This window comes from Larus michahellis, chromosome 6 (assembly GCF_964199755.1).
Source record: "Larus michahellis chromosome 6, bLarMic1.1, whole genome shotgun sequence".
NCBI lineage: Eukaryota > Metazoa > Chordata > Aves > Charadriiformes > Laridae > Larus > Larus michahellis.
Window position 1 is genome coordinate 5875176 of NC_133901.1, and position 23356 is coordinate 5898531.

The 23356-nt window shown below is 45.9% G+C and overlaps 1 protein-coding gene across 2 annotated transcripts in view; it reads right to left on the minus strand.

Annotated features, from left to right (window-relative positions):
- The window catches only part of LOC141744332 (uncharacterized), a 207535-nt gene that overhangs the window by 29741 nt on the left and 154438 nt on the right, over positions 1-23356 (minus strand). For both annotated transcript variants that reach the window (XM_074590005.1, XM_074590004.1), the window contains 14 exons: positions 22786-22923; positions 20584-20706; positions 19646-19768; positions 18551-18709; positions 15074-15205; positions 12732-12860; positions 11502-11630; positions 10545-10679; positions 9404-9538; positions 8835-8960; positions 7908-8039; positions 6839-6967; positions 5108-5239; positions 1921-2049 (listed from right to left, as the gene is read on the minus strand). In XM_074590005.1, coding sequence (XP_074446106.1) covers positions 1921-2049; positions 5108-5239; positions 6839-6967; positions 7908-8039; positions 8835-8960; positions 9404-9538; positions 10545-10679; positions 11502-11630; positions 12732-12860; positions 15074-15205; positions 18551-18709; positions 19646-19768; positions 20584-20706; positions 22786-22923 — 1851 coding nt within the window. The remainder of the gene's footprint in view (positions 1-1920; positions 2050-5107; positions 5240-6838; positions 6968-7907; positions 8040-8834; positions 8961-9403; positions 9539-10544; positions 10680-11501; positions 11631-12731; positions 12861-15073; positions 15206-18550; positions 18710-19645; positions 19769-20583; positions 20707-22785; positions 22924-23356) is intronic.

Genomic DNA, 23356 nt, shown 5'->3' on the forward strand with positions numbered 1-23356 from the left:
CCCCGTCCAGCCTGGCCTTGAACCCCTCCAGGGATGGGGTGGCCACAGCTTCTCTGGGCAACCTGGGCCAGGGGCTCACCACCCTCATAGTGAAAAATTTCTTCCCGATATCTAATCTAAATCTACTCTTTTCCAGTTTGAAGCCGTTACTCGTCGTTCTATCACTACATGCCCTTGTAAAAAGTCCCTCTCCAGCTTTCTTGTAGGTCTCCTTTACGTACTGAACGGCTGCTGTAAGGTCTCCCCGGAGCCTTCTCTTCTCAAGGCTGAACATTCCCTTAGGTTGGCTGCCTCACCAGGGGATGACCAGGGCCGTGCTGGGTCTCAGTCTCTACATTCTTGTCTGCAAGGCACAGAGCTTGGCTGATGTGGGAGGATTGCAAAGAGGACAGCAAAAAGCACATCCCCATCAGAAGGAAACCCTGCCAGTCTCCGAGTCACTAAAAACAGAAGTGCTACAGTTCCTCGGAGAGAAGGTGCCAAGAAGGTTCTACCAAGGGCAAACCACCCACACTTTTTCCTTCATCTTCATCTTGTGGAACCAGCGAAACTGTTCTGGTTGAAACTTTCTACGTGAATAAGTAACAGGTCAGCTCAGAGCAAACAGGGTCTTAAGAATGGTAAGCACGAAATTCTACCTACTCTCCCCACTACAGTCTTCTTTCAGGAACTTAAAGGGATAAAAATGTCCAACATGACTGATCTGAAAACTGAGACTTGTATTATTTTTTTTTTCCCAATAGACATCACCCAGGCTTCCCCCTATTTCTCACACCTCCTGTGCCGAGGGATATTCAGCCTCTTTGTCTCCATTTTGATTCCTGCTGGAATGAACAGATTTACACCACAGATACAGCTCTTCCAATTGAAAAAAAAAAAAAAAAAAAAAAGATAGACTTATGAAAACAGAGTTAAAATAAATAATTTTAAAAAGGGACATAGTGGAGATACCATAAACTATGAGGCACGCTTTGCAGCAGAACTCTGAGAAGGGTATTTTGTATAATAAATCCTGGTAAGAATGAGAGGGGAACAAGCAGCAGTATCTGCGCTCCAGCCAGTTGGTGTTACCGGCCGGGCTGTGGAGCACCTCCCTTCCCATCAGAGGGCAGCAGCTGCCCGCGGGTGCCGCTTCCCTCCACCGGAGCCACGCTACCTCCATCACCTGGCTGACAAAGCTGCTTTCTAAGCAAAACAATTGCGACTTTGGTTTAATGATCACCGTTCGTAGGATCTTCAATCATTTACACTTAAATAACTTTAATAATGCCTGACTGACTACGTGCTGTTTCTGCTGTATTCAAGACTTTTCTTTTTTTTTTTTCCTTTTATGATCCGCACAATGATGCAGCATGACAGCAACCTCAGACGATGCCACAGACTGACTCACAATAATGTAGCTAAGGAATCCAGTCCAACCTTTCCAACGCTTTAACAAATGATCAGGTAATAGAAGATGATCTGTTGGGTAAATTAAGGACAAAAAAAATATACATTTTTTCTTAAAGAGCTCATTTGGGAAGATGCGCAGATCCTTGTTTTTCTCTAAAACGTTTCAGGGATGCACTAGGAACAAGCAAGTGTAAGGCAGGACAGGCACCTTTCTGCTCAGTGTTCAAATAGTAGGATTCTGCTTAAATAAGAGAGTCTCCACTGAGATGTGCACTAGCAGGAGTCCTTAAGCATGTATCTAATTTTAATCACGTTAAAACACGTGCCCAGCGCTAGGCACCTCGCGAAATGCTTTGCTGAGTTGGGACGGAGGCACACATTTCAGTATCATCTCCCAGTTAAGTTACACGGTTTCCTTAGATGAGGCACTGTAAATTGTAAACCCAACTCTCTGCATAAAAAAAACCAACCCATAAACAAACTAACCATCTGCCTAAACCCGAGAGGGAGCAGAGGGAGAAGCAGTACCTCTTTCACAAAAGGTTCCTGTCCAGCCCGCCGCGCAAGTGCAGGCGCCGCTGACGTGGTCGCAGGCAGCTCCGTTCTGGCACCGACAGCTGGACTCGCAGCTCGGGCCAAAGCTCCCCTCGGGGCATCCTGCAGCGGAGGAATCAAAACCAGATGATGGGTTAACTCCGGAGCAGATCAGGGATCAACGGGGAATTTTTAGATACATGGGAATTCATCCTATTTCCAAAAGAAGCATCAAGGCATAATGGTAATGCCTTAAAACTGATGTGATCAAGTCTTCTCCTTGGGGTCCAGGTAGGTTGGGCTGTTTCTATTAAGGTCTATTTTAGAAAAACACCAGGGGGCTGAAAGACTAAATTCCGCACAGAAAACTAATATCCTCTGGTAGTTGCAAAGCCTGCGACTTCACAGGTTTGGCTTGATGACACTTTGCCCACCGGTCTGGCGTTGCTTACGTGCACATCTCCTCTGGGAATTCATCAGCCAGGAGCGGGGAAGCTCCCAGCTTCTGCGCCTCCTTTCAAGGCCCCATGCTCTGTTTTCCTGCAAATCTCCCTCCCCAGAAAAGTGGAGAAAATATGAAATGCAGAGGCTTCCTTTAGAAAGCTCCAAACTGAAAGCTGCATCCTTCGCTTTCAGGCTCTGCTTTGAAAAATTCAAGCGAAAACATTACATCTGGGGGACAGATTAACAATTACATTTCCACAGCAGTTAACGTAAGGAGTTTTAAGAGATTTGCATGGTACTCGCTATCGGAAGAAAGAAAACAACACTTGAGAAGGAACATAATTTCTTCCAGGATTATAGGAAAATCAATTAAGAATAGGGCCAGTTGCCTAATTCACATTAGATATTTTGGACAGGCTGAAATATAGAGATATACTTGGCTAAGTACAATATTACAGGGCCTCTACTCACATCTTGTGAATTCCCCTCTATGTGATTTACATAGATTATTGCCAGATCTCTTTTAAAAGTGTATGATTTTAGCATTTACATCAGAAAAGTGACTGTCAGGCAATCTGGAAAGAATCACAAAGAAAACAATGAGGATCCTCAAAGACAACTCTATGTCTGGAATAAAGGGGTGGGTTCGGTGCCGTCTATTTGGTACCGCAGGCGGGCACTCATCGGAGACAGCGTGAATTCGGTTGCTCCTGGAGCCAACCTCTGGGTCTCTCATAGAGGCTGTAGGTTGGGATGGGAGACAGAAGCATAGCAAGGTACCTTAAGTATTTCTTTGCTTTCAATCACCTGTGTCGGAAAACGGGCCGTTATTTAAACGGGGAGTTGTTTGAATGTATTTTTTGCATTTACAGTTAAAATTCAGTCCCAGGGTTGAAGCGGTGCAAAATCCCATTTGCATCACCTCCTATTCCCCAAGCTGCAGATCGTCGTGCATCACGCCTCCTACGCTAGTTCAATGAGTAAATAAGTTGAAGTGTACTTGTGCCTTAACAGCTTGATCCCGCTCAGTGTTTATGTTTCACTTGAAATTTCAGAGTCCAGAGGATCTACGCAAGGAAACCGGTATTCTAGTGCAATACAGGTGAAACCCCTATAGGTGTGGGGCTCAGCTGAGCTTTCTTCAGACCTACGGCGTTTAGCCCGGAGCTGAGACTTTCAAGGTGATGGCAACGGGTCAGCACGCTTCACAAATGATTTCGCAGTCCCCATCACGGAGAATCTGCCCCCTGCTCGAGCAGGCGCCGGCTGCTGCAATGCGTGCCGAGAAACATCCACTGCGCCCGAGAACCGGAGCTGCCTGCAAAGCCCCAGAGGGAAAGAGCCCGACCTGCCGCACGAGGCTGGAGATGCCTCGGGAGCAGAGGAGCACTCCAGGGAGGGCAAAGATCTCACCTCCAGGGCAGAATAAATTGTCTAGGGAAGAGTTGTGTGTGTGTGTGTGTGTGTGTGTGTGTGTGTGTGTGTATATGCATTTTTTTGTACAGATATATGCACACACGCAATTGAAGTGGAGTAAAAAACAGACTGAATAAACCAGAAACCCCATAGACAGAATACTAGAGGCTGCCAGATGCTTTCTCGGTGGCCATGGCTTCACTGATTACCTTGCCAGAGAAGACGACAACCAGCTATTTGGCTACTTTTTGTCTGCTGAGATGCTGTTTTGAGGGAGGTCAAGAGCAAAAGGGAAGCGGAGCTGGCAGCTCTTTCTCTGGGAGCTGGTCTTCCCACTAACTGTCCTTCCATTCCCTCTGTGCCAACAGCAACAAGAGCCGTAAAATCAACTTTTCCTGGGTTTTTGTCTTAGGTCACTGTTCCAGATTAATTGTTTTGACATTTCTGTGCGACACCAGCAGTTAATTCTGCCTACACTACTGAGAGACTGCTAGCTACATCTGTGCTACTGTGAGATTGTTAATCTAATAGATAAAATATTTATTTTATTTAACAACATCAATAAAATCAGTAATAACAACATTATTATTATTAATAATAATACTAGCAGCTTAACTATGCAACTTATTGCCGCAAGATGAAGCGGATACCAAATGTTTGCATGGAATGAAAAAGGAAATATGCACATTAACTGGAAAAAAAAAAAATCAAGTTGCATTAAATGGAGAGATATTGCTTCTGTCTCAAGAAGCTCCTGAATGACAAATGGATGAAACCTGGGGAGACATATCAGGAATTATCTATATGCCTGGTTTTATCCTCTTAAGGCATCTATTATTGACCTCTGTTAGAGACAGATTAGTGGAGATGACGGGCCTCTGGTAAGATTATTGCGCATTTTTGTTGTTAATAAATAGAGGACCCTAAATCTTCCTGATTTTGCTTCTGTTATGTACACGTGAAGCATTTCTATATGCCTGGCCTTAAAAAAAGACTTATGAAGGAAAATTGCGGACCTAAAACTGGATAAATAAAACTGATACGGAAACTTCTATGCCACAAGCCAAATATACGTCAATCCTATCACTCACACGAGGTCTTAACGTTAAAAATAGCTGTTGAGTCCAAAACAAGTCTGAAAATAACTTTTCTGGAATCCAAATTAGGGAAACTATCTAACCCCGATGAAACCCGAGAGCCCTGCGACGCGCGGGGCAGACCAGAGGCGGTAGAGCCTGGAGGTCTTCCTGGGGGGGAAATATCAGGGAAAATAATTTCTGGTTTTGCACAAATTCCCCATGTTGACGAAGTGGCAACTTACTCCATTCGCAGTGTTTCCCAGTGAATCCCGGCTCACAGAAGCAGGAGCCGGTGACTGGATCGCAGCTACCGTCGCTGTTATTGCAGACACACGCGTTTTCACAGCGCAGTCCCCAACGGCCACCATTGCAAGCTGCAACGTACAATAGTATTTACATTGAGAATCAACTTTGAGCTCAGATAAAGGATTATTTTATATCTAAAGGAGAGAACAGAAAAGATGCAAAATAGTCCCTTAAGATTCAGGCGCTCTGGACTCTCAGCTGCAGCATGGGGCACAAATGAATGGAAATAAATACAATTTTTGCCGATTTATTTTAGCTGAAAGTAGGGGTCCATAGGCAGATATTATACCATCCACATAAAACTAATTACTCGTAGTCAGTCCATCTCAATCAATCCACACTCACAGACACATCATTTCATGGGAATAAAATACCAAGTTATTGACTCACTTAGCAAAAACCTGCATAACCAGAATAGCTAGTGGGTAAAACCAGACAGATTTGTGAGCATCCTCCACATTTTCCTCAAAATACTGGGGAATGCAACATGGACACAGCCAGAGAAATCTCACAGTCGTCATTAAAGCAACTTACTGCTTTCATTCGGAAAATCTCATACCACTGACATGAATATGACAATGTACTACAGAATTTCCTTCCTTTCTTGTAAGGATAAAATGAAAGTGCCAATAAGAAACCTGGTTTTGGAGTTGGGCATCCGTTTCATGCCCGGTCTGCGAGAGCGGAAGAGATGCCTTTTTGAGATGTCTCTGCGAAACAGCTGCTCTCATATCTTTTCCTGACAGAAATAAAAGCTTTTCTTTGCCACGGTCTCTTAATTTTTTAGACAGCCTAGGAAGTTATGGAAAGCTATGTAACAGCTCCACATATTACCAACTGGTTTGATTTTTAAAATATGCATATTGGTGGAAGAATTCATGTTTTCCCAGAGTTTTCTTCAGAACTGAGCCTGAGAAGTCAGGTCCAAAACTTACTGCTGTCGGCACTGGCTATTAATTTATGATTTTATGTGTTTAAGATCAAGTTTAGAAAGAAGTTTGTGTTCCGTTAGCTTTTTGTAAGAGGGATCGTAACGAATCAAGCAGAAAAGATGTGAAACAGGAAAAGGAAAGAATCAAGCAGGATGGCTTAACATTTATATGGTGCTATCCAAAAAGGGCAAATTTGTACTCTTAGACGGCCATCAATATGGAGAGTGATGCTAAAGTCAACAGAAGGATGCTCTGCTCTTCCAGAGAACAGAATTTCTCCCGGCATTTATATTCACAAGTTAAGGAGTGACCTTAAGACACATGACTGTACATGCCACTCACTTGTTGAATAAATCTCCCCTAAACACAATGAAAAATTGAGAATTAATCTTAAAACTAATCTGCAATGAAAATGAAAAACAAAACTGTCAGTCAAAACGCTGACAGGACAGATGGTACTGGGCAAAGGGATCCATAGTGTTGAAATAAGAGCTTATATCAATACTTTGCGCTTCATCAGCCATCTATTTCAATACTTTGAACCTAGATAATTAAGGATTATAACCATCCAGGCTGTGCAAACCCATAAACACACAATTTCAGAAGCAATAAGATTAGCAAAAGTATATTAAAAAACTGTAATAGGCTAAGAACAAACAGAGCCGGTTCTTACATTCGAGTTAAGTCCCTGGGAGATGCCGTGTGCCCTGTGGAGCGAATACGCATTTGACTTACGGTGTTTGCAGTCGTGGCCAGTCCAGCCGGGGGGACATGTGCACTCTCCGGTGACGTGGTGACACGGAGCACCGCTGCCGCAGCTGCACAACAGCAGGCAATTTTGTCCATAGTAACCGTCAGGGCAGGCTGCAAACAGAGGAACAGACTGAAATTTCACCTAGATAATAACTCGGGCACAGACTGATCTTTTCAAACAAGACAGCAACAGCTTGTCCCCTAAAACATGCATTAGCCGAATCCAGAAATCAAAACGGCAAAGTGAAAGAAGCATCTGTAATTTGTATATTAGGTGTCTGGGGCCGGGTCCCGTAAAGCAGGAATAGCTTGAATGACTTTCGGGTACTTCTCTTGCACATCAGGATCAATCAGTGGAGGAAAAAAAAAAAAAAAAAAAAAAAGAGCGGTGAGCAAATCTTCATCAAAAGCGATTTTGTGACTAACAAGGAGAAATAATATGCCTCCACTGAGGTCTTGCACGAAGAGCCTGTCTATGCCAGCACGACAGCCATACCCGAGCTGCCTGTAATACCCAGAGGCTGGATAAGGAGCCACGCCAAGGTAGCACAGACCAGTTGCTTGAGCATATTCCCACGGTCTCTGGTGGATCTGCAGAGACAGCACTGATACTGTTCCTTCATCCTCACTACTATTTAATCCTGACTTAGCTGCATCAAGGAGTACTGATGCAAACATAAGCCAGGAGTGATGCCATATGGGCCACTTGGTCATACTGGCACCTCTTGCCAAGCAACCAGAATGACAATGCAAGCGTTGTGGCTATTAAACATTGCACTTCTAAGTATATATTGCCATAAATTAGGTCTAATGATAACATCAATTTGGGATGCAGTTTAGTTTGTCATCTGCATTTATCTGTAATCTCCCTCCGTTAAATAATGTCGAATCCATCCTGGGGAATTCCTGAAGCTGAAGGGTACTTTATCTTGGATCAGTGTGTCTAACGCAACAGGCATTTCACAAAACAGCAAGAAGGTAAAAATCAAACCGTAAGGCAAAGTTTCAAACTGACTTTCTTTTCGTGGAGAAGCCAGATGTGAGGACTTACTTGCAGAGCAGGATGCCCCGGTGTAGCCGGGGGGACAGTCGCAGGCTCCAGTTTCTCTGTTGCACTGGCCCCCGTTGGCGCAGGGCTCACAGGAGGACTGGCAGTCTGGTCCCCACCGACCGGCCGGGCAATCTAGAAAAAAACAGCACATGAGATGCCAGACAGATGCAGGAGGGGAAGGCTGCTGCTGTATTTTTCCTGGGCTGAGGGAAGACAAGGATGTCTTGTCTGGAAGACAAGTCTTCCCAGAGGGACTGGACATGAGGTGGAGCCCAGGTCCACATTCGGGTCCACCTTCTTGGCCAGGTTCCTGCCCCGTGAAGTGGTGAGCCACAATCTGGGACCACATAAGGCTGATGCTCCTCAGGCGTGCAACAGACAGAGTTCTGCAAATGGCACAGGAGCATCCGGTGGGCCATTGGTCGTTCAGTGCTCCTCAGACTTTCTTCATGCCTTTACTTAATTACCTACAATAATGCTCTCCTTTTAAATTCCTTCCTCTGTTCCACCAGGTCCTTCACTTGCTGGTTCCACAATAGCTGTCTTTGGCCAAGGCCCTTCAACAGCTCCTGAGGCACACTGTGTGCATATAGTAGTGTGGTCCCAAGCTCTGCTCTGGGACTCAGACCTGCTGCAATGCCCTGGTATCACTGCCCAACTCGTATAGACCCAGCCCAGCATATAAATCACTATTAATACTTGGAGCAGAGAGACACGACAGGGTAACGGAGTCACGCTCCCTCCTTCACAGGCCATACAATGTTGGTGGATGTTGTATGTTCTGCACCAAGACCTATCCGTTGCCTTTTCTGCAAATGAAGCACATCATTGCATTGCACCAGTTTTGATGGGAAACAGAATAATTCAATTTCTTATTGTTTCTGCCAAAGCAAGACACTCACTACTCCAGCCCAACGCCAAACACACCTTGCTCACACGTAGCACCAGCCTTCCCGGCTGGGCAAATACACTGCCCCGTCTTCGGATCGCATGGTGCTTCTCCACAGCTGCACCTCTGCCTGCAGCTCACCCCAAAGCTCCCGGGCTGACAAGCTGGTCAAAAGAAACCCAAAGACACGGTTAGCATAAGGAAGCATTTTGAAGATATTAGGAGGCACCACCACCAGCAATTTTAAACTGAGCTGTGCTGGTACCAAGTGATCTATGTCAGCGTCGGTGTCCCACCAAATGGTGGTCTGTAATTAACTGCAACAGAGCTCTAGAAAATCTCTGCCTGGAGCTTTAAAAGGAATTATAGTTACCTGGACAAACATCAGTTTTAGTAACTGGCCTCAGCCTTGTGCCTCGACCTTTGCACAGAGTGGCACAGCCGTCGCCAAGCTCCAAATACCAGTTTGGTTTAGCGGGGAACTACCAACTCTTATCAACAACAGATGTACCTTTTATTTGCAACTTCTATATCTGAACTTAAGTTTCCTGAGTAAGCTTTCCCATGAAAAGTGTACCTCCCGGGGAAACATGCCGTGAGTACCTACATAAATGGCATTTTTCTCCACGAAACCCGGGTGGACACGGATGCTTGCAGGCTCCCGTCTCAGGATTACACGAAACATCAGGAGGACAGTCGCACCTCAGTTTGCAACCAGCCCCATAAAAGCCAGGTGCGCACTCTGGAAAATGCAAGTAGACACAGAATATATATAAGAAAAAAGGAAGAGTTAAGAAAATTGAACAACAGTCAGAAAATGATTTGGCAGAAATTTGCAGAAGATCTATTATAATGTACGTTTCAGAGGTGCTGATAACAAAGTGTAAATACTTACTAAATACTTGCATGGATATTTCGAAGAGGTTACTGCTTAAAGACAACCCAGAAAGAGAGTGGCGGAATACTTCAGGATATATTCAATTACAGCCATTACAGAATTACTCTTCTTATCTGTCCGTACCTTCTGCTGCTCTCTGCCTTGGTGCAAAGCCAGTGCTGGGTGAGGGATGCTCTCCCCCCAGAACCGAGCATGTCACCAAGAACGCTGAAGATATTAAATACCATCGCTATTATTCTCCACCAAACTCCCCCAAGAAGTAGTGTCACAAACCCGACACGTTCCTGCCTGCCCAGAGAGGAATCTGAAAGGAGAACCTTTATTGCGTTACTCCATTACTGTCTGGAGAGGGCTACTGAGACATGCAAACATCAATGTGGAATACAATTCTCTTTGAACCACCCCCAAAAACTACAAAGAATAAATGGAATTCAAAGGCCTGCAAACCTGAAGGAAAAGCAGCAATGCTGAAACTGTTCACAAATAATCCTGCTGCCATAAAACACAGGTTTTGTCACTTACTGACTGTCTGCGCGGAAAAAGGAAAGAACGAAAGTGAAAACTCCCACTATCTTTATTATTTAGGGTTGGATTAGAATTTGGTTTCTAGGTTTCTGTTGTCATTTGATCAGGCTAGAACTCCTGCGTTCTTTAAGCTGTATTCCCCTTGATGTCCCTCTCAGCCCTGCGACAGCAGGCACTCACGGAGTTTATGAAAAACCACAGACAAAATAATCACTAGAATAGGAATATATCAGCAGCAGCAGCCAAACAAAGCAAATGGGAGGAAGGATGAGAAATAATGGAATGAGGAATAAGCAGACACAGGGAATCCGGCTTTCTATTATACCTTTCTGACACTTTTTGCCGTGATAACCTGGCTTGCAGGTGCAAGTCCCGTTCCTGGCGTTGCATTCCAGCGTGTGCTCTTTCACGCACTGACACTCCTCCGAGCAGCCGGCTCCGAAGGCCCACCTGGGACAGGCTGCAGCCAGATGAAAAGGAATCATTAGCTCGGTAATTATACATGAGTTATTTGAAATTGCACACTGCTGCAGAATGCAACTGCTGCAAAAAGCAAAACGTTCATTTTACTTTCAGCAAATACATCCACATCCCTATGACGGTGCCTATTAACGCGTGGGTGTGTAAAATATAGTTTACATGATTCCTATGTGAAGTAAGTCGTTTCATTTCAAGCAATATGTGGTGAACGCAAGAACCAGAAATGTTTCAAAACAAACTTAGTTATGTTTCTGAATGAAAAAAAAAAAAAAAGCTTTCATGAAAAAAAATAAAATAAAAAATAAATAAATCACACAGCCATTTTTCAGTCTTGCATAGATTTTACGAACAGGACCTGTGAGTGCAAAGAAACTTGACCATCTGTTTTGCAACATTTTTGTTTTGATTGATTTTATTCCCATTTAATACTTTGCCCTCATCCAGCCCCAGCCAGCCCTGCTCCTCACCTCCCACTCCAACCCTATCGGCAGCCACTAACTAGCTCCAACCAGACTTTAACCTCACCAACATTAAACCTGCCCGTCCCAACCCAGCCCTGCCTATAGTCGTCCCCTTTTGTGCATCGGTAAATCTCAGTCCTTATGGCAAAGACTAATTGCTAGAGGAAAAGATTAATGAAGTTTCCGGGGCTTCCCAGCACGCATCAAAAGTCATGTCCTCCCGCTACTCCCAGCTCAATGCAGAACCCAAAACCTCGTTCATTTTACACGTGACGTGGAACCTTTTTAACCGTTACATTCCGCATGGGTTAAAACAGATCTGAAAAAATACGGGGACTTACTAAGATGGCAGAAGCGCCCGTAGAGCCCGGGGTCACACAGGCAGGCTCCGTAGAGTCTGTGGCAGTAGCCGTTGTTGGCGCAGTTGCATGGTTTGTTACAGTTCTTCCCAAAGAGGCCTTTTGGGCAACCTTTTGAGTGGAGACAAACACAACAACGCGTCAGCTCTTAAGTGTTAAAACACGAACGCCAAATCAGCTTTCTTTTAGTTGGTGCTAAACCAACTAAGAGACCACGCTGACTTGTCGCAGCCCATCCTTACAAGGTGCTTGTTTCTCTCACCCTTAATCCTGCCTGTCATTGAAACCAAAGTCACTGCAAGGCAAGCCGCGGGGTTACAGTACACCTCGCACAATGGAGCCTGTTCTCATTCGGGCCCCTAAGATTTACCACACACAGTTGCATCTAGATAGAATCATAGAATCGTCTAGGTTGGAAGAGACCTTTAAGATCATCGAGTCCCACCGTTAACCTAACACTGCCAAAACCACCACTAAGCCATGTCCCTCAGCACTGCATCTACACATCTTTAAAATACCTCTAGGGGCAGTGACTCAACCACTTCCCTGGGCAACCTGTTCTGATGTTTGACAACTCTCTCAGTGAAGAAATTTTTCCTAATATCCAATCTAAACCTCCCCTGGTGCAACTCAAGGCCATTTCCTCTTGTCCCATCGCCTGTTCCTTGGGAGAAGAGACTGACCCCCCCAGCTACCCCCTCCTTTCAGGGAGCTGTAGAGAGCGAGAAGGTCTCCCCTCAGCCTCCTCTTCTCCAGGCTGAACACCCCCAGCTCCCTCAGCTGCTCCTCACAGGACTTGTGCTCCAGACCCCTCACCAGCTCCGTTGCCCTTCCATGGACCCGCTCCAGCACCTCCATGTCTTTCTTGTAGTGAGGGGCCCAAAACTGGACACAGCACTCGAGGTGGGGCCTCACCAGTGCCGAGTACAGGGGGACAATCACTGCCCTAGTCCTGCTGGCCACACTGTTTCTGATGCAGGCCAGGATGCTGTTGGCCTTCTTGGCCACCTGGGCACACTGCTGGCTCATATTCAGCCGGCTGTCGACCAACACCCCAGGTCCTTTTCCACGGGGCAGCCTTCCAGCCACTCGCCCCCAAGCCTGTAGCGCTGCATGAGGCTGTTGTGACCCCAGAGCAGGACCGAAACAAGGGGAAAGCAGCGGTGAGGTGTGAAGCACGCACTACCCCCGGCAAGGCAAGGGGAACCGTACCGTCTTCACAGAGCTTGCCGTGCACGCCGGGCGGGCAGCGGCACTGCCCCGTGACAGGGTCGCAGGAGCCTCCGTTCTGGCACTTGCAAACGCTGGCACAGCCTCTGCCGTACGTCCCGGGGGAGCACGCTGTGGAGAAAGCAGGGAAGATGAACGGGTCAAGAAATCCTTCCCCTCTGCTAGAAATGAAATGAAATAATACTCCAGTCATCAAAACTGAGCAAGGAAAGAGTTAGTCAAGCGGGCTCTAAATAAAGTCATACTCTTTCTATATAAGCTAATACACTTCCATCTAATATCTACTAGATAATTTTAAAAGGACACTTGAATTAACCAAGCTTACTTATGTGAAGTATTTTGTGATTTATCCAAATTCTCCCCTGCATATGCTCTGCTCCACACAATGCATGGGGCTCAAAAAACATTGCCTATAAAGTACAAAGCTTAAAAATCAGAGCACAGTTTTGAATATTAGGAGATAAATATTTTAAACTTTTTTTTTTTCCTTCCCAAATACTATTATAAAAATAAAGTTGTGTTTTTCTAACTTAGTCTCTGCAATTCCCCAAGATGATCATGGCAGAAATGGATCCACGTCAGCACAGGATTCCTTCCTAAAGCCTTCATCGCTCCAATGCAAAACAAACTGTGAAATGAAGCCTCGCTGCCCTGTTTGCAGCCTGAGCTATCTGAGTAAATACAGTTGCTGGAGTCATCTGACTTAACTGACATTTTATCAATGTACATTAAGAAACTTGACATTTCACATCAATTTCCATTTGGTTTCCTTGGTGCACTATTACAGAAATTTAGTTCCAGTTTTCTCAACTGTTTAGCCGACCCTAAACCCATGAACAATGCTGTATATTAAGAAAGCTGGAGAAAAGAGTGAAAGCAATCACATATGGGTAATTCATACGGATTATATATTGTGTTTATCATTGTCAATGCCTACTTTATCGGACTGCAGGTTTGGCTCAATAACGCAGTCCCATTAAAGTTCTTTAAATTCCAGAGATGAATTTCACCAGATTCCATGCATGCATATCTACCGTAAATATAGACCAAAAATGTTATTATTATTTATGAAGTGAACCAAAGAATTTGTATCCTCTCTTGAAATTTTTATAACCTAGCCCGAACCAGTAGAGAACCACACATAGGAGTACGAATATCCTAACTTGATGGCTTGAACTGTTTTAGGTAGACTATAAATTACTATTTTAATCCTCTTCATTCCTATTCTCTCAGCTGTCCCCAGTGTTTACAAACCAAACCCACAATCAGTCTCCCAGAATGACGACAGGCAGACTGTTGATTTCAATCACTTGTTGTTTTTTCTATATTTCTGTTCTTGTGATGATGCCTCCTAAACAATCTTGATGGAGATTAACCTGAGGATTGCTCTCTACCGATGCTAAGTCAAAATTCTTCATTGTCTCTTTGTCTCATCAGTGACAGCACAGACTTTCTAAGTATGATGGGCCATCAACCATACACCATGAAATGCAGCGACCCATCTCAAACATGCAGGAGACCTGCTGTGGGAAGTCTCAGACCAGCAAAAGACAAGCTTTGCAGAACTGTAGATGAAGAACGGCACATGGGACATGGAGAAATTGCCACTCTGTCTTTCCAGTTGTTTTTAATGTGTTCTTCTGAACCAGAAAGATCTTCTACCAGGAGGCAGAATAAGGAGAGTGGAAAGCTATTACGAAGGGCACTGGTCAACTTGGCAAGAGAATTCTGAAAAATACAGTTTCCAATATTAAAAATTAACCATCCCAAGAAAATAATGTTAATAATAAAAAGAATGATAAGGACAAAAAAAATCCAGACCCAAATTTACCAACACAAGAAAGAATATATAAAAACAGGCAATGTCTTGGGATGCTATAAAGGAAAAAACCAAGTTTAGCATCTATGTCCACCCAGATTGTCACACCACCTGCCAGGACAGACTTCTGAAAGTCCGCGAGGCAAGCTGTGGAGCAAAACGTGGCAGGCAAACCTTGGCACTTTTCAGCAGCAGAGTGAATAGGAACGAACAACAGCAAGACAAATACTTTGGAAGGGGTACGGTACTGGACGGTACTGCACTGTACTGCACTGGAGGGCAGGGACCTCGCTGTTAGAGGGTTCATGTTGTATACTGCAGCAACCCTTACAATTCCTACTTAATGTGACACGCCACATTAAAATTTTGATGTGCTTATGAGGCAGCTGTGCTCCTTAGAGAGCTTTACTGATTAAACGTACAACGGGTTATTCCTATTTCCTACCCATCTGCAGGGTCACAGCAGTAGGACAAAGCCCCCACCTTTCAGACACCCTGTACTCACTTTCGTTACAGATGATGCCGGTCCACCCAGGCGAGCAAACACAGCCGCTGTGTTCGCTGTTACATCCGCCTCCGTTCAGACAGTCCTCGCAGCTCAAGCTACAGTCGCTGCCAAAAGTGTTATCAAGGCAAACTGCAATGAAAAAAAAAATGCCGGTGGTTTAGCGAGCACCCAGACAAAATACTTCCAACAAGCTCTTACCTATCATTCCAGATGCACAAGTGCAAAAAGGAACCTGCGCACATTGACAGACTGGAAAAAAAAGTACTCATGTTGTTGGTAGCGTCGCAAATACCACTGATTCCTCCTCAAAGACAGTCCTAAATGGAGATTCCCATATTTTCCTCTTCAAATTTTGTGTCTAAATAAAACGGAAGCTGGGACTTTAGCTGGAATCTACTCACTTAAATGCTGTAATTCCCCATCAAAGAGCTCTTAAACTGCTAGTTTGCCTTCAGAAAAAGTGAATTTGAACCTAATACTTGATAATATTGTACATAATTAAAAGTATTTCTTGGGAGAGAATCTCCTTTTCTCTTTTGGTTCTTCTATTGCAGTAGGTGGATGCGGTGCTATTTAAGCATAGTCCAGTGATATTTTTAATACCATAATTTGAGTGTTATTCTAGCAAAACAAAGCATAATACGCATTTATCACTTCCATTCTTCTTCGTGGATATGAAAAAAAGGGTTAGTCTACATGGGAAACCTAAAAAAATATGGAAATGCATTCCCTCTCACCTTCCCCACCCTCCTCTTCCCCCCTGCACCCAAATACAAGTGCAGACACGCACACCCTCATGTTCTCTCTTTGTGAGATCTACTGAGAAAGGCATAGAAAATAAATGTTACTCTCTGCTAAAACACATCGGTGACACTAAGATCCTATCCATCTGGTCAGTTTATTGCCTTCGAGGCTTTATGGATGTGGCTGGAGGCTTTTTGGAAGGGGATTTTGAACAACACCTGAGAGCGAGCTGGCAGATTATTTCAGCTAAGAGTTAAGTCAGCAGGCTCGTTGCTTTTCACCAGCAATTTTCTATGTGAGGCCAGATTTCCTCTAGGTCTCGGCACCCAACTGTTCCTTTTTCTGTAGTTGAACAAATGCCCAAGCTTTCAGAGACGTTCAGAATCCCAGTGCTCCCACTTGGAACAGGTTACAAATTCATACTTCGGGAGAAGAATACAGATTACCATTAAAAACATCATGCTTCTACATCAAAAAGTCATTCAAGCTATAGAAAATATTTAATTACTTGCACCAGCTTATTCTTAAAGCATGTTTTTTTTATAATATAGAGAGCAGCATAAAAATATATCTGAAAGTATAAGGAATATACTTCTCATGAAGTTCAATAAGGGCAAATGCAAGGTCCTGCACCCGGGTCGAGGCAGTCCCAAGCACAAATACAGGCTGGGCGGCGAATGGATTGAGAGCAGCCAGAGAGAAGGACTTGGGGGTGTTGGGTGATGAGAAGTTCAACACAAGCCGGCAACGTGTGCTCACAGCCCAGAAAGCCAACTGCATCCTGGGCTGCATCCCCAGCAGCGTGGCCAGCAGGGCGAGGAGGGGGATTCTGCCCCTCTGCTCTGCTCTGGTGAGACCCCCCTGCAGTGCTGCCTCCAGCTCTGGGGCCCCCAACACAAGAAGGACATGGACCTGTTGGAGCGGGTCCAGAGGAGGCCACAAAGATGATTTGAGGGCTGGAGCCCCTCTGCTGTGAGGACAGGCTGAGAGAGTTGGGGGTGTTCAGCCTGGAGAAGAGAAGGCTCCGGGGAGACCTTAGAGCCCCTTCCAGTCCCTAAAGGGGCTCCAGGAGAGATGGGGAGGGACTCTGAATCAGGGAGGGGAGCGATAGTACGAGGAGTAATGGTTTTAAACTGAAAGAGGGGAGATTTGGATTAGATACGAGGAAGAAATTCATTACTGTGAGGGTGGTGAGCCCCTGGCCCAGGTTGCCCAGAGAAGCTGTGGCTGCCCCATCCCTGGAGGGGTTCAACGCCAGGCTGGACGGGGCTTGGAGCAACCTGGGCTGGTGGGAGGTGTCCCTGCCCAGGGCAGGGGGGTGGAACTAGATGACCTTTAAGGTCCCTTCCAACCCAAACGGTTCTATGAATAAATTCATATTTGGGAGGTAAAAGAACCTACTAAGCCATTAAAAGTTCAATTTCTCCATTACCTCTTCCTATAAATCACCATGTGCTGCAAAGCCCCAGCTTTAGAAAAAGTGCACATGTTCAGCTATGACTGAAAACACCCAAATTTATGTGGCTAAATATAAATAAAACATGCAAAAACTGGTCAATAAATATTTGATTGTGGTTTCTAGGCCTGATAATTTTGCCCGTGGTTATCTCATTTATCACTTTCCCAATTGGTTACCATTGTCGTTGAGTCCGTCTGGATGCTATGTGATTTGGGAGGTCTTAACAGTTTTGTTCATAAAAGTTAATTTTTTATTAAAGCCAAGACCAGTTCCTGATTTTTGCCTGTAGGGCACAGTCCTCAGATGAGTAATTAGAGCTCATATAAACATCACAGGACACATATAACAAAAATAAGAAACCTCATTCCTCCCTGGTGACCCACCAGCACATACCGCATCACCAGAAAGCAAGCACAGCGTTTCAACTCCCAATACTTTCAAGTGGTGAAGTTTCCACCTTCAGCTGGAAATGCTGAAGTCATGCAAATTCCAAGCGGGGTGAAGAGCTGCTTGCTAGAAGACACAGGGACGTGCTGCTTTGCACCCAGCTCCTGTGACTCTGTGTACTCATGTGCTCTGTTTGCCACCAGTTGTGCCAAGCTCTCGGCCAGCCTGAGCTCTGCATGGATGGGTCTGTGCTTTTCCCGCAGAACATGCCCAAAGCATCAAAAGGGACTTGAACCTCCAGAGGTTTCCCTGCCCCCCCCAAACAAAAATGCAAATATCTTAAGCAAGAAAATCTCAAATTATTATAAAAGGGCTTGTAAACACACACCCCCACACCCCCTTTCCTACCCCTAGGAGAAAGGGAGTGTTTCCCAGGGGCTTGTTCTCAGTAGAGCAGCTTTGGTGGATTTTGTGCATTGCAGTAACCCACGCAGTCCTCTCACCCCCGGCATGAACAGGATCTCTCTGTCTGTTCCCTCCGGGGCTTTGTGCAGACACCCTGTTTTTCCAAGAAGCCTCCCATCCCTTGCCTGCTGTGCTGCTCCCTTTCCCCATCCCTCCCTCCGCATCCCCCCGCCGCCGCACCCAGGCAGCAGCAGCTGTTCCCCAAACATGTTCCATTTGGGACGGGACGTGTGGCAATGCCTCCTTCCTCCCCGCTGGCATGGAGGATAGGCAGAAAGCAGGATTAATGCTCAGCCCTCCTCTGCTCCTCCTGATGGCTTAAGCCTGGCCAGCCCAGAATCACTCTCGCCCCAAATTCTCTTTCCAAAACTGTTCCCTCCCTTTGCCGCGATGGCTAAAAGCATCGCTCGTTCACTCACCGACCCTGTGCACCAGGGTGAGCTCTCCTCGCGGGTCTTCATCCTCGTAGAGGGCACCGAGCGCGTAGTGAAGGAGCTGGGGGGGACCTCTGAACTGCAGCCCTGGAGCCCCGGCGAACCCCGCTGCCTCCTCCGCATCCGCCTCCTCCCCACCTAGGGCTGACACACACACGAGCCATCGGGACCTGGCCCCGAGTCCTCCTCCACGACACTTCCCTCTCATTTACATAATCTGTTTTAAAATCTTTTATTATGCTGGTAGATTTTCCAGCTACACCCCTGTGCAGTCTGCACAGCAGTCACAGCCGATTCGTTTTCTCATCTGTATTTATAAACAGAGTTTCTGCTATCCGAAAAACAGAAAAGTATGTGGGGGAAAGTCTTTCCCTTGCCTTTCTTCTGGAAATAAACTCTGGTCCTGAAGAGTCCAAAAAATAAAACGGGGAGTTTAATTTCCTTCATTTGAAGTTTGAGGCTATTTTTAGTTAATGAAGGTCATTACTCTAGCTCGTTTTGGAGGTGACAAATACAGAGTGAGGCTGGCTGTCCAATTTATTTTCAGAAAAACTAAAATTTGAGCCTTAAAGAGATGGGAAATCAGTTGGTTTTCTTTTTGGAGTTGGTTAAAATATCCAGCTCTGCCCAAGGTTTAGCAGGTGCTAAATTTGGTTATAAACTCCAGTTGCCAGGCTAAACTGTACTGGTTACGCTGGCAGAAATGCAGAATCACACCACTGACTTTCGTGGAAAACTTGCCTTGGTTCATCAAAGCAGAATCTGGCTACCTTTTTTGCACAGGATGTTAAACTTCATCAAATAGGGCAAGAAAACTGTCAAAATAGCATTTATTTCTGAAACATGAGGTTTAGGTTTTCAAACGTGTCCAGGGGATTTAAGTGTTCATCTCCCATTAATCTTTGGAAAAACTCATTACTCGAGGATCCACGTGTTGCCTGTAACTCCACCATGGCCGCGGTCAGAGATGGCTCAATTTGGGCTCCCAAAATCCCAGGATCTGTGAAAACCTCAGTTGAATTCACATTTTAAATCAGTGGGAAATACTTTAATGGCCTTCAAGATGTAAAAATAACTTACCGATGCAGGACCATCTGTTAACCCCAAGCCTGTAACCCTCCTTACACGCACATTCGTACGACCCCAGAGAATTAACACAGAAGTGGTCGCAGTTGCCATTATCAAGACGACATTCGTCCACATCTAGAAAAAGCAGATATAAACGCTGACTAGGTGCAAGTACCTCTGCCTGGAGAGTGCGCTCTGTGCCTCGCTGCATCTGAAAAATTATTCTGCACGTAAGAAAACCCCGTTTCCTTAGTACTTTAGGGCTCTCCGTTTCTCACTAGCGTTGGAGATATTAAAGCATTTCAGGGCAACATGGAACAGATTATTTCACCTATGTTTTTCCCTCAAGTGAAAACAGCTGCTTTAAGCTGTTAAGCTCGGTTGATCCTTTGGTTATTTTGAGGGCTCTCCTTTTGTAGAAGGAGTCTTTAACACACATCAATATACTGAGTCCGTGGAAAGAGGAGGAAAAGTTCCTCTCTGCTGGCTTGTCTCTCATGGCCCCGCTTCTCCATGCTGGGCGCTGGGTTATTACCGTATTGCAGTCTCACAATGTGGAATTTACGCATTTGTAAAACCATAACAGCAAAGCTGACGTACGGTCACCGATTCTCTTATTAGGGAAATGCCTGCAAAGCCCTGGGTTGAGCTTTGACAGCATTTCTTCTTCCCACTGTTGTGCTTAGTTAGACCGAGCCACCGGTACAAAAGGACTCAAAGAATGGTCAGGCACTGGAACAGCCTGCCCATGGAGGTGGTGGACTCACCATCCCTAGAGGTATTTAAGAAACATCTAGATTTGGCACTTCAGGGCATGCTCTGAAGGGCAGAGATTGTAGATTGGTTTTTTTGGTTGTTTTTTTTTTTTTTTATTTTCTGTGTGTATGGTTGGACTTGATGATCTCAAAGATCCTTTCCAACCATGAAGATTCTACGATTCTATGACTCACCGTCGCAGGCACAGCCGTCGGCGTTGGGCTGGAACCCCGCCTTGCAGGCACACTCGTAGCCGCCCGCGTAGTTGATGCAGAATTGGGAGCAGCAGGACTCTCCGGTCTCGCACTCGTCCAGCTCTGCAAGGAAGGGGCAGCTCCTTCAGCCCTTGGGCCCCGTCTGAGCTGCTGCCACAGTTTTGCTCGGTGGCTACTGTGCTTTTCAGCACTTGCCTTTCTACGCCTTCCTCTCCCTTCACCCACGTAAAACACCGTCTGAACCCTGACAGCGGCTGCCTTCTGCCTTCTCCCACAGCACCCAATACCCGATATGTCCACAGAAAAGCATCTTTTCTGCAAGTCTTAGCTACGACGAGGTGATCTACAAAAAAGTCGACAACTAGCTCTCACCAGCTGTCTATTTAACTGTATTTAACCATTTGAACTTTTGTACGTTCCACCTTTTTCAATGCAAACGACCAGTGAAACAAAGCTCTATTCCAACACTGCCTTTGCTGCACAGCAGCAGCCTGCTGGGCACAGTTGTGGGTTTTGATGCCTAATTGCCCATTGTCTCCTCCTGCCCTGTGTCCATCCAGAAACTGGCATCGTCGACACCGCTGTTCTGGTGATTAGATACAAGAATCGAGCTGTTATCTTTTCACTGCAGGCTCTCAGCTGATCTCAGCCCTTGCAGCCTGCTGAGCGGGTCAGTGGCCATTCGAGGGCCACCTTGTCAACGCTGAGTCTGCAAAACGCTTTTGAACGTTACCCCCGACGAGCAGCCGCAGATGGGAAAGGTCAGTGTCTCAATTAACCTTGGAAGGAGTACCAACATTATTAGGAAACACCGACAGGAGAAAGAGGAGAAAGAAAATGTAATTAATCAATCGAGGTGAGGAGGTCAGCATGAAAATGATTAATGCAGGTTATTTGAACACGGAGTATTTTCCAGAAATGTCACAAGCCAAGCTCCTCTGCAGTACATCAGACGATGCCTTGCTCCGGGGTCTTGTAACAGTCCCTCGTCTGTGTAGGAATGCGCAACGTGCATCCAACAAAAAGGAGATTTTTGCTGTTAAGAGCAGCTTCTCACATCCTCAGCCTTGCCAAACCCTTCCCCTGCGCTCTCACATCCCTCGCTGTGGCCAGAGGAACCGCGTCCCTCTGAAATCTCCATCAGGAGGTCACTGAGCTGGGGCGCGGGCTGGAGGCTGCTCTGCCTCCTCTCATCCGCACACCAACGAGACCGCGTAACCCATCCCACGCCTGCGGGGCTCAGGGTCCAAATCTCCCTCCCTGACCTTCTCTTCCTTTGCTTTTTAAGCTCCAGCACCCACCGTCCTTGCAGACCTCAGCGCTTCCCTGCCTTCCTCTCTCCTGCGCTTGGCTTTTTTTGTTGCAAGACTCTTCTCATCTGTAATGCCTCCCACATTCACCAGAGCTCCCGCTCTCCACCTCTCCTCGTGTCTTACTACGCTGCTCTGTGATGCCTGCTCTTTTTCTTTTTTCTCCACCCCCCCCTCCTCCCTTCTTGGCTATTCTTTAAAATTTTAATGGCATAGTGACAGCGTGTCTAAACCAGAATGAGATACAGTTTGCATAGCAAAAGTCGTAAACAAAAAAAATCACATCGTAAAATCGTTTAAAACATGAAGGAATTTTTAAGCTCTCCTCTTGAAATAAAAACAAATCTAACTCTATTGCTTTCACTTCCTAAGTGAGACTTCTCACAGCCAGAAGTGCAATCTCATCACTGAGCAAATCTGATGGAAATAGAGCAACTTCCATAACACAAAGTGGAGTTTGCACATGAAGCACTTCAGAACAGCAGTGCTACCGCTCCGAGCCAGAGCCGACCCTCTTCCCAGCCACCGGCTGAGGAAGGGAAGGAAAAAAATTCAGCCAAGTGATGCTTGGGCTGGACACAATATGATATGGCCACGGCAACGGGTGACGCACCGAAGTGTCATCTTCCATTTGGGAGGCAGAACTCCTTCGCCTGGTTAATTAATAATCCCAGCAAACACGCAGAGCAAGGCAAGCTGGAGCAGCCCTGGAGGAAGCGCCAGAGGACGGTATTAATTAAAACTTGTAGGAGAAGGGCAGGGGGTGGGAAGGTATTTCCTTGAGTGACAGCTCTCCTGCCGGCTCCCCTTGCAGAGACCCGCCGCACCTCCTCCCTCCTCCCGCGGAGACGCAGCGTTCGCCGGGAATTACCTGCGCACGTTTTGCCATCAAAGTTGAGGCGATAGCCGTCATCGCAGGAGCAGCGCGGCCCCGCAGTCGTGTGCTCGCAGTGATGAGAGCAGCCGCCGTTGTTGTCCTGGCAGCTATCGACAATTTCCATTTCGATGCCTTGCAGAGACATAAATCAAAAGGATGTTAAAAAGCAGGCACAGGGGGAGAGTCACTGGAGAATAAGCTTTCCATAAAAAAAACATCCATAAGCCGGCTGCTGTAGCAAGAAATAGAAATGCAGCTCCCACACACACCTGAGAAGAGCAGGCTTTGGAGTCACTGAGCTCCAGGTATTTGTCTCCTTGTGTCATAACAGCGGATGGTCTCGACTTCAGTAACATGAAACCAGCTCACCATTTCAGCAGCCTGTCTGCTACGGGAGCGTTCACGGGTTTCCTGAGATTTATGCTTCGTTTGAACCTAACAGTGAGGTCTGCCCTTGCCCCAGAGGAGGAAAGGAACCATCTGAGGAACCCAGGTGGTTCATCTCAACCTGGAACGCTTACGCTTTCCAAAAAGCAGCTTTTAGTTTTGTATGTGAAAGACTTGG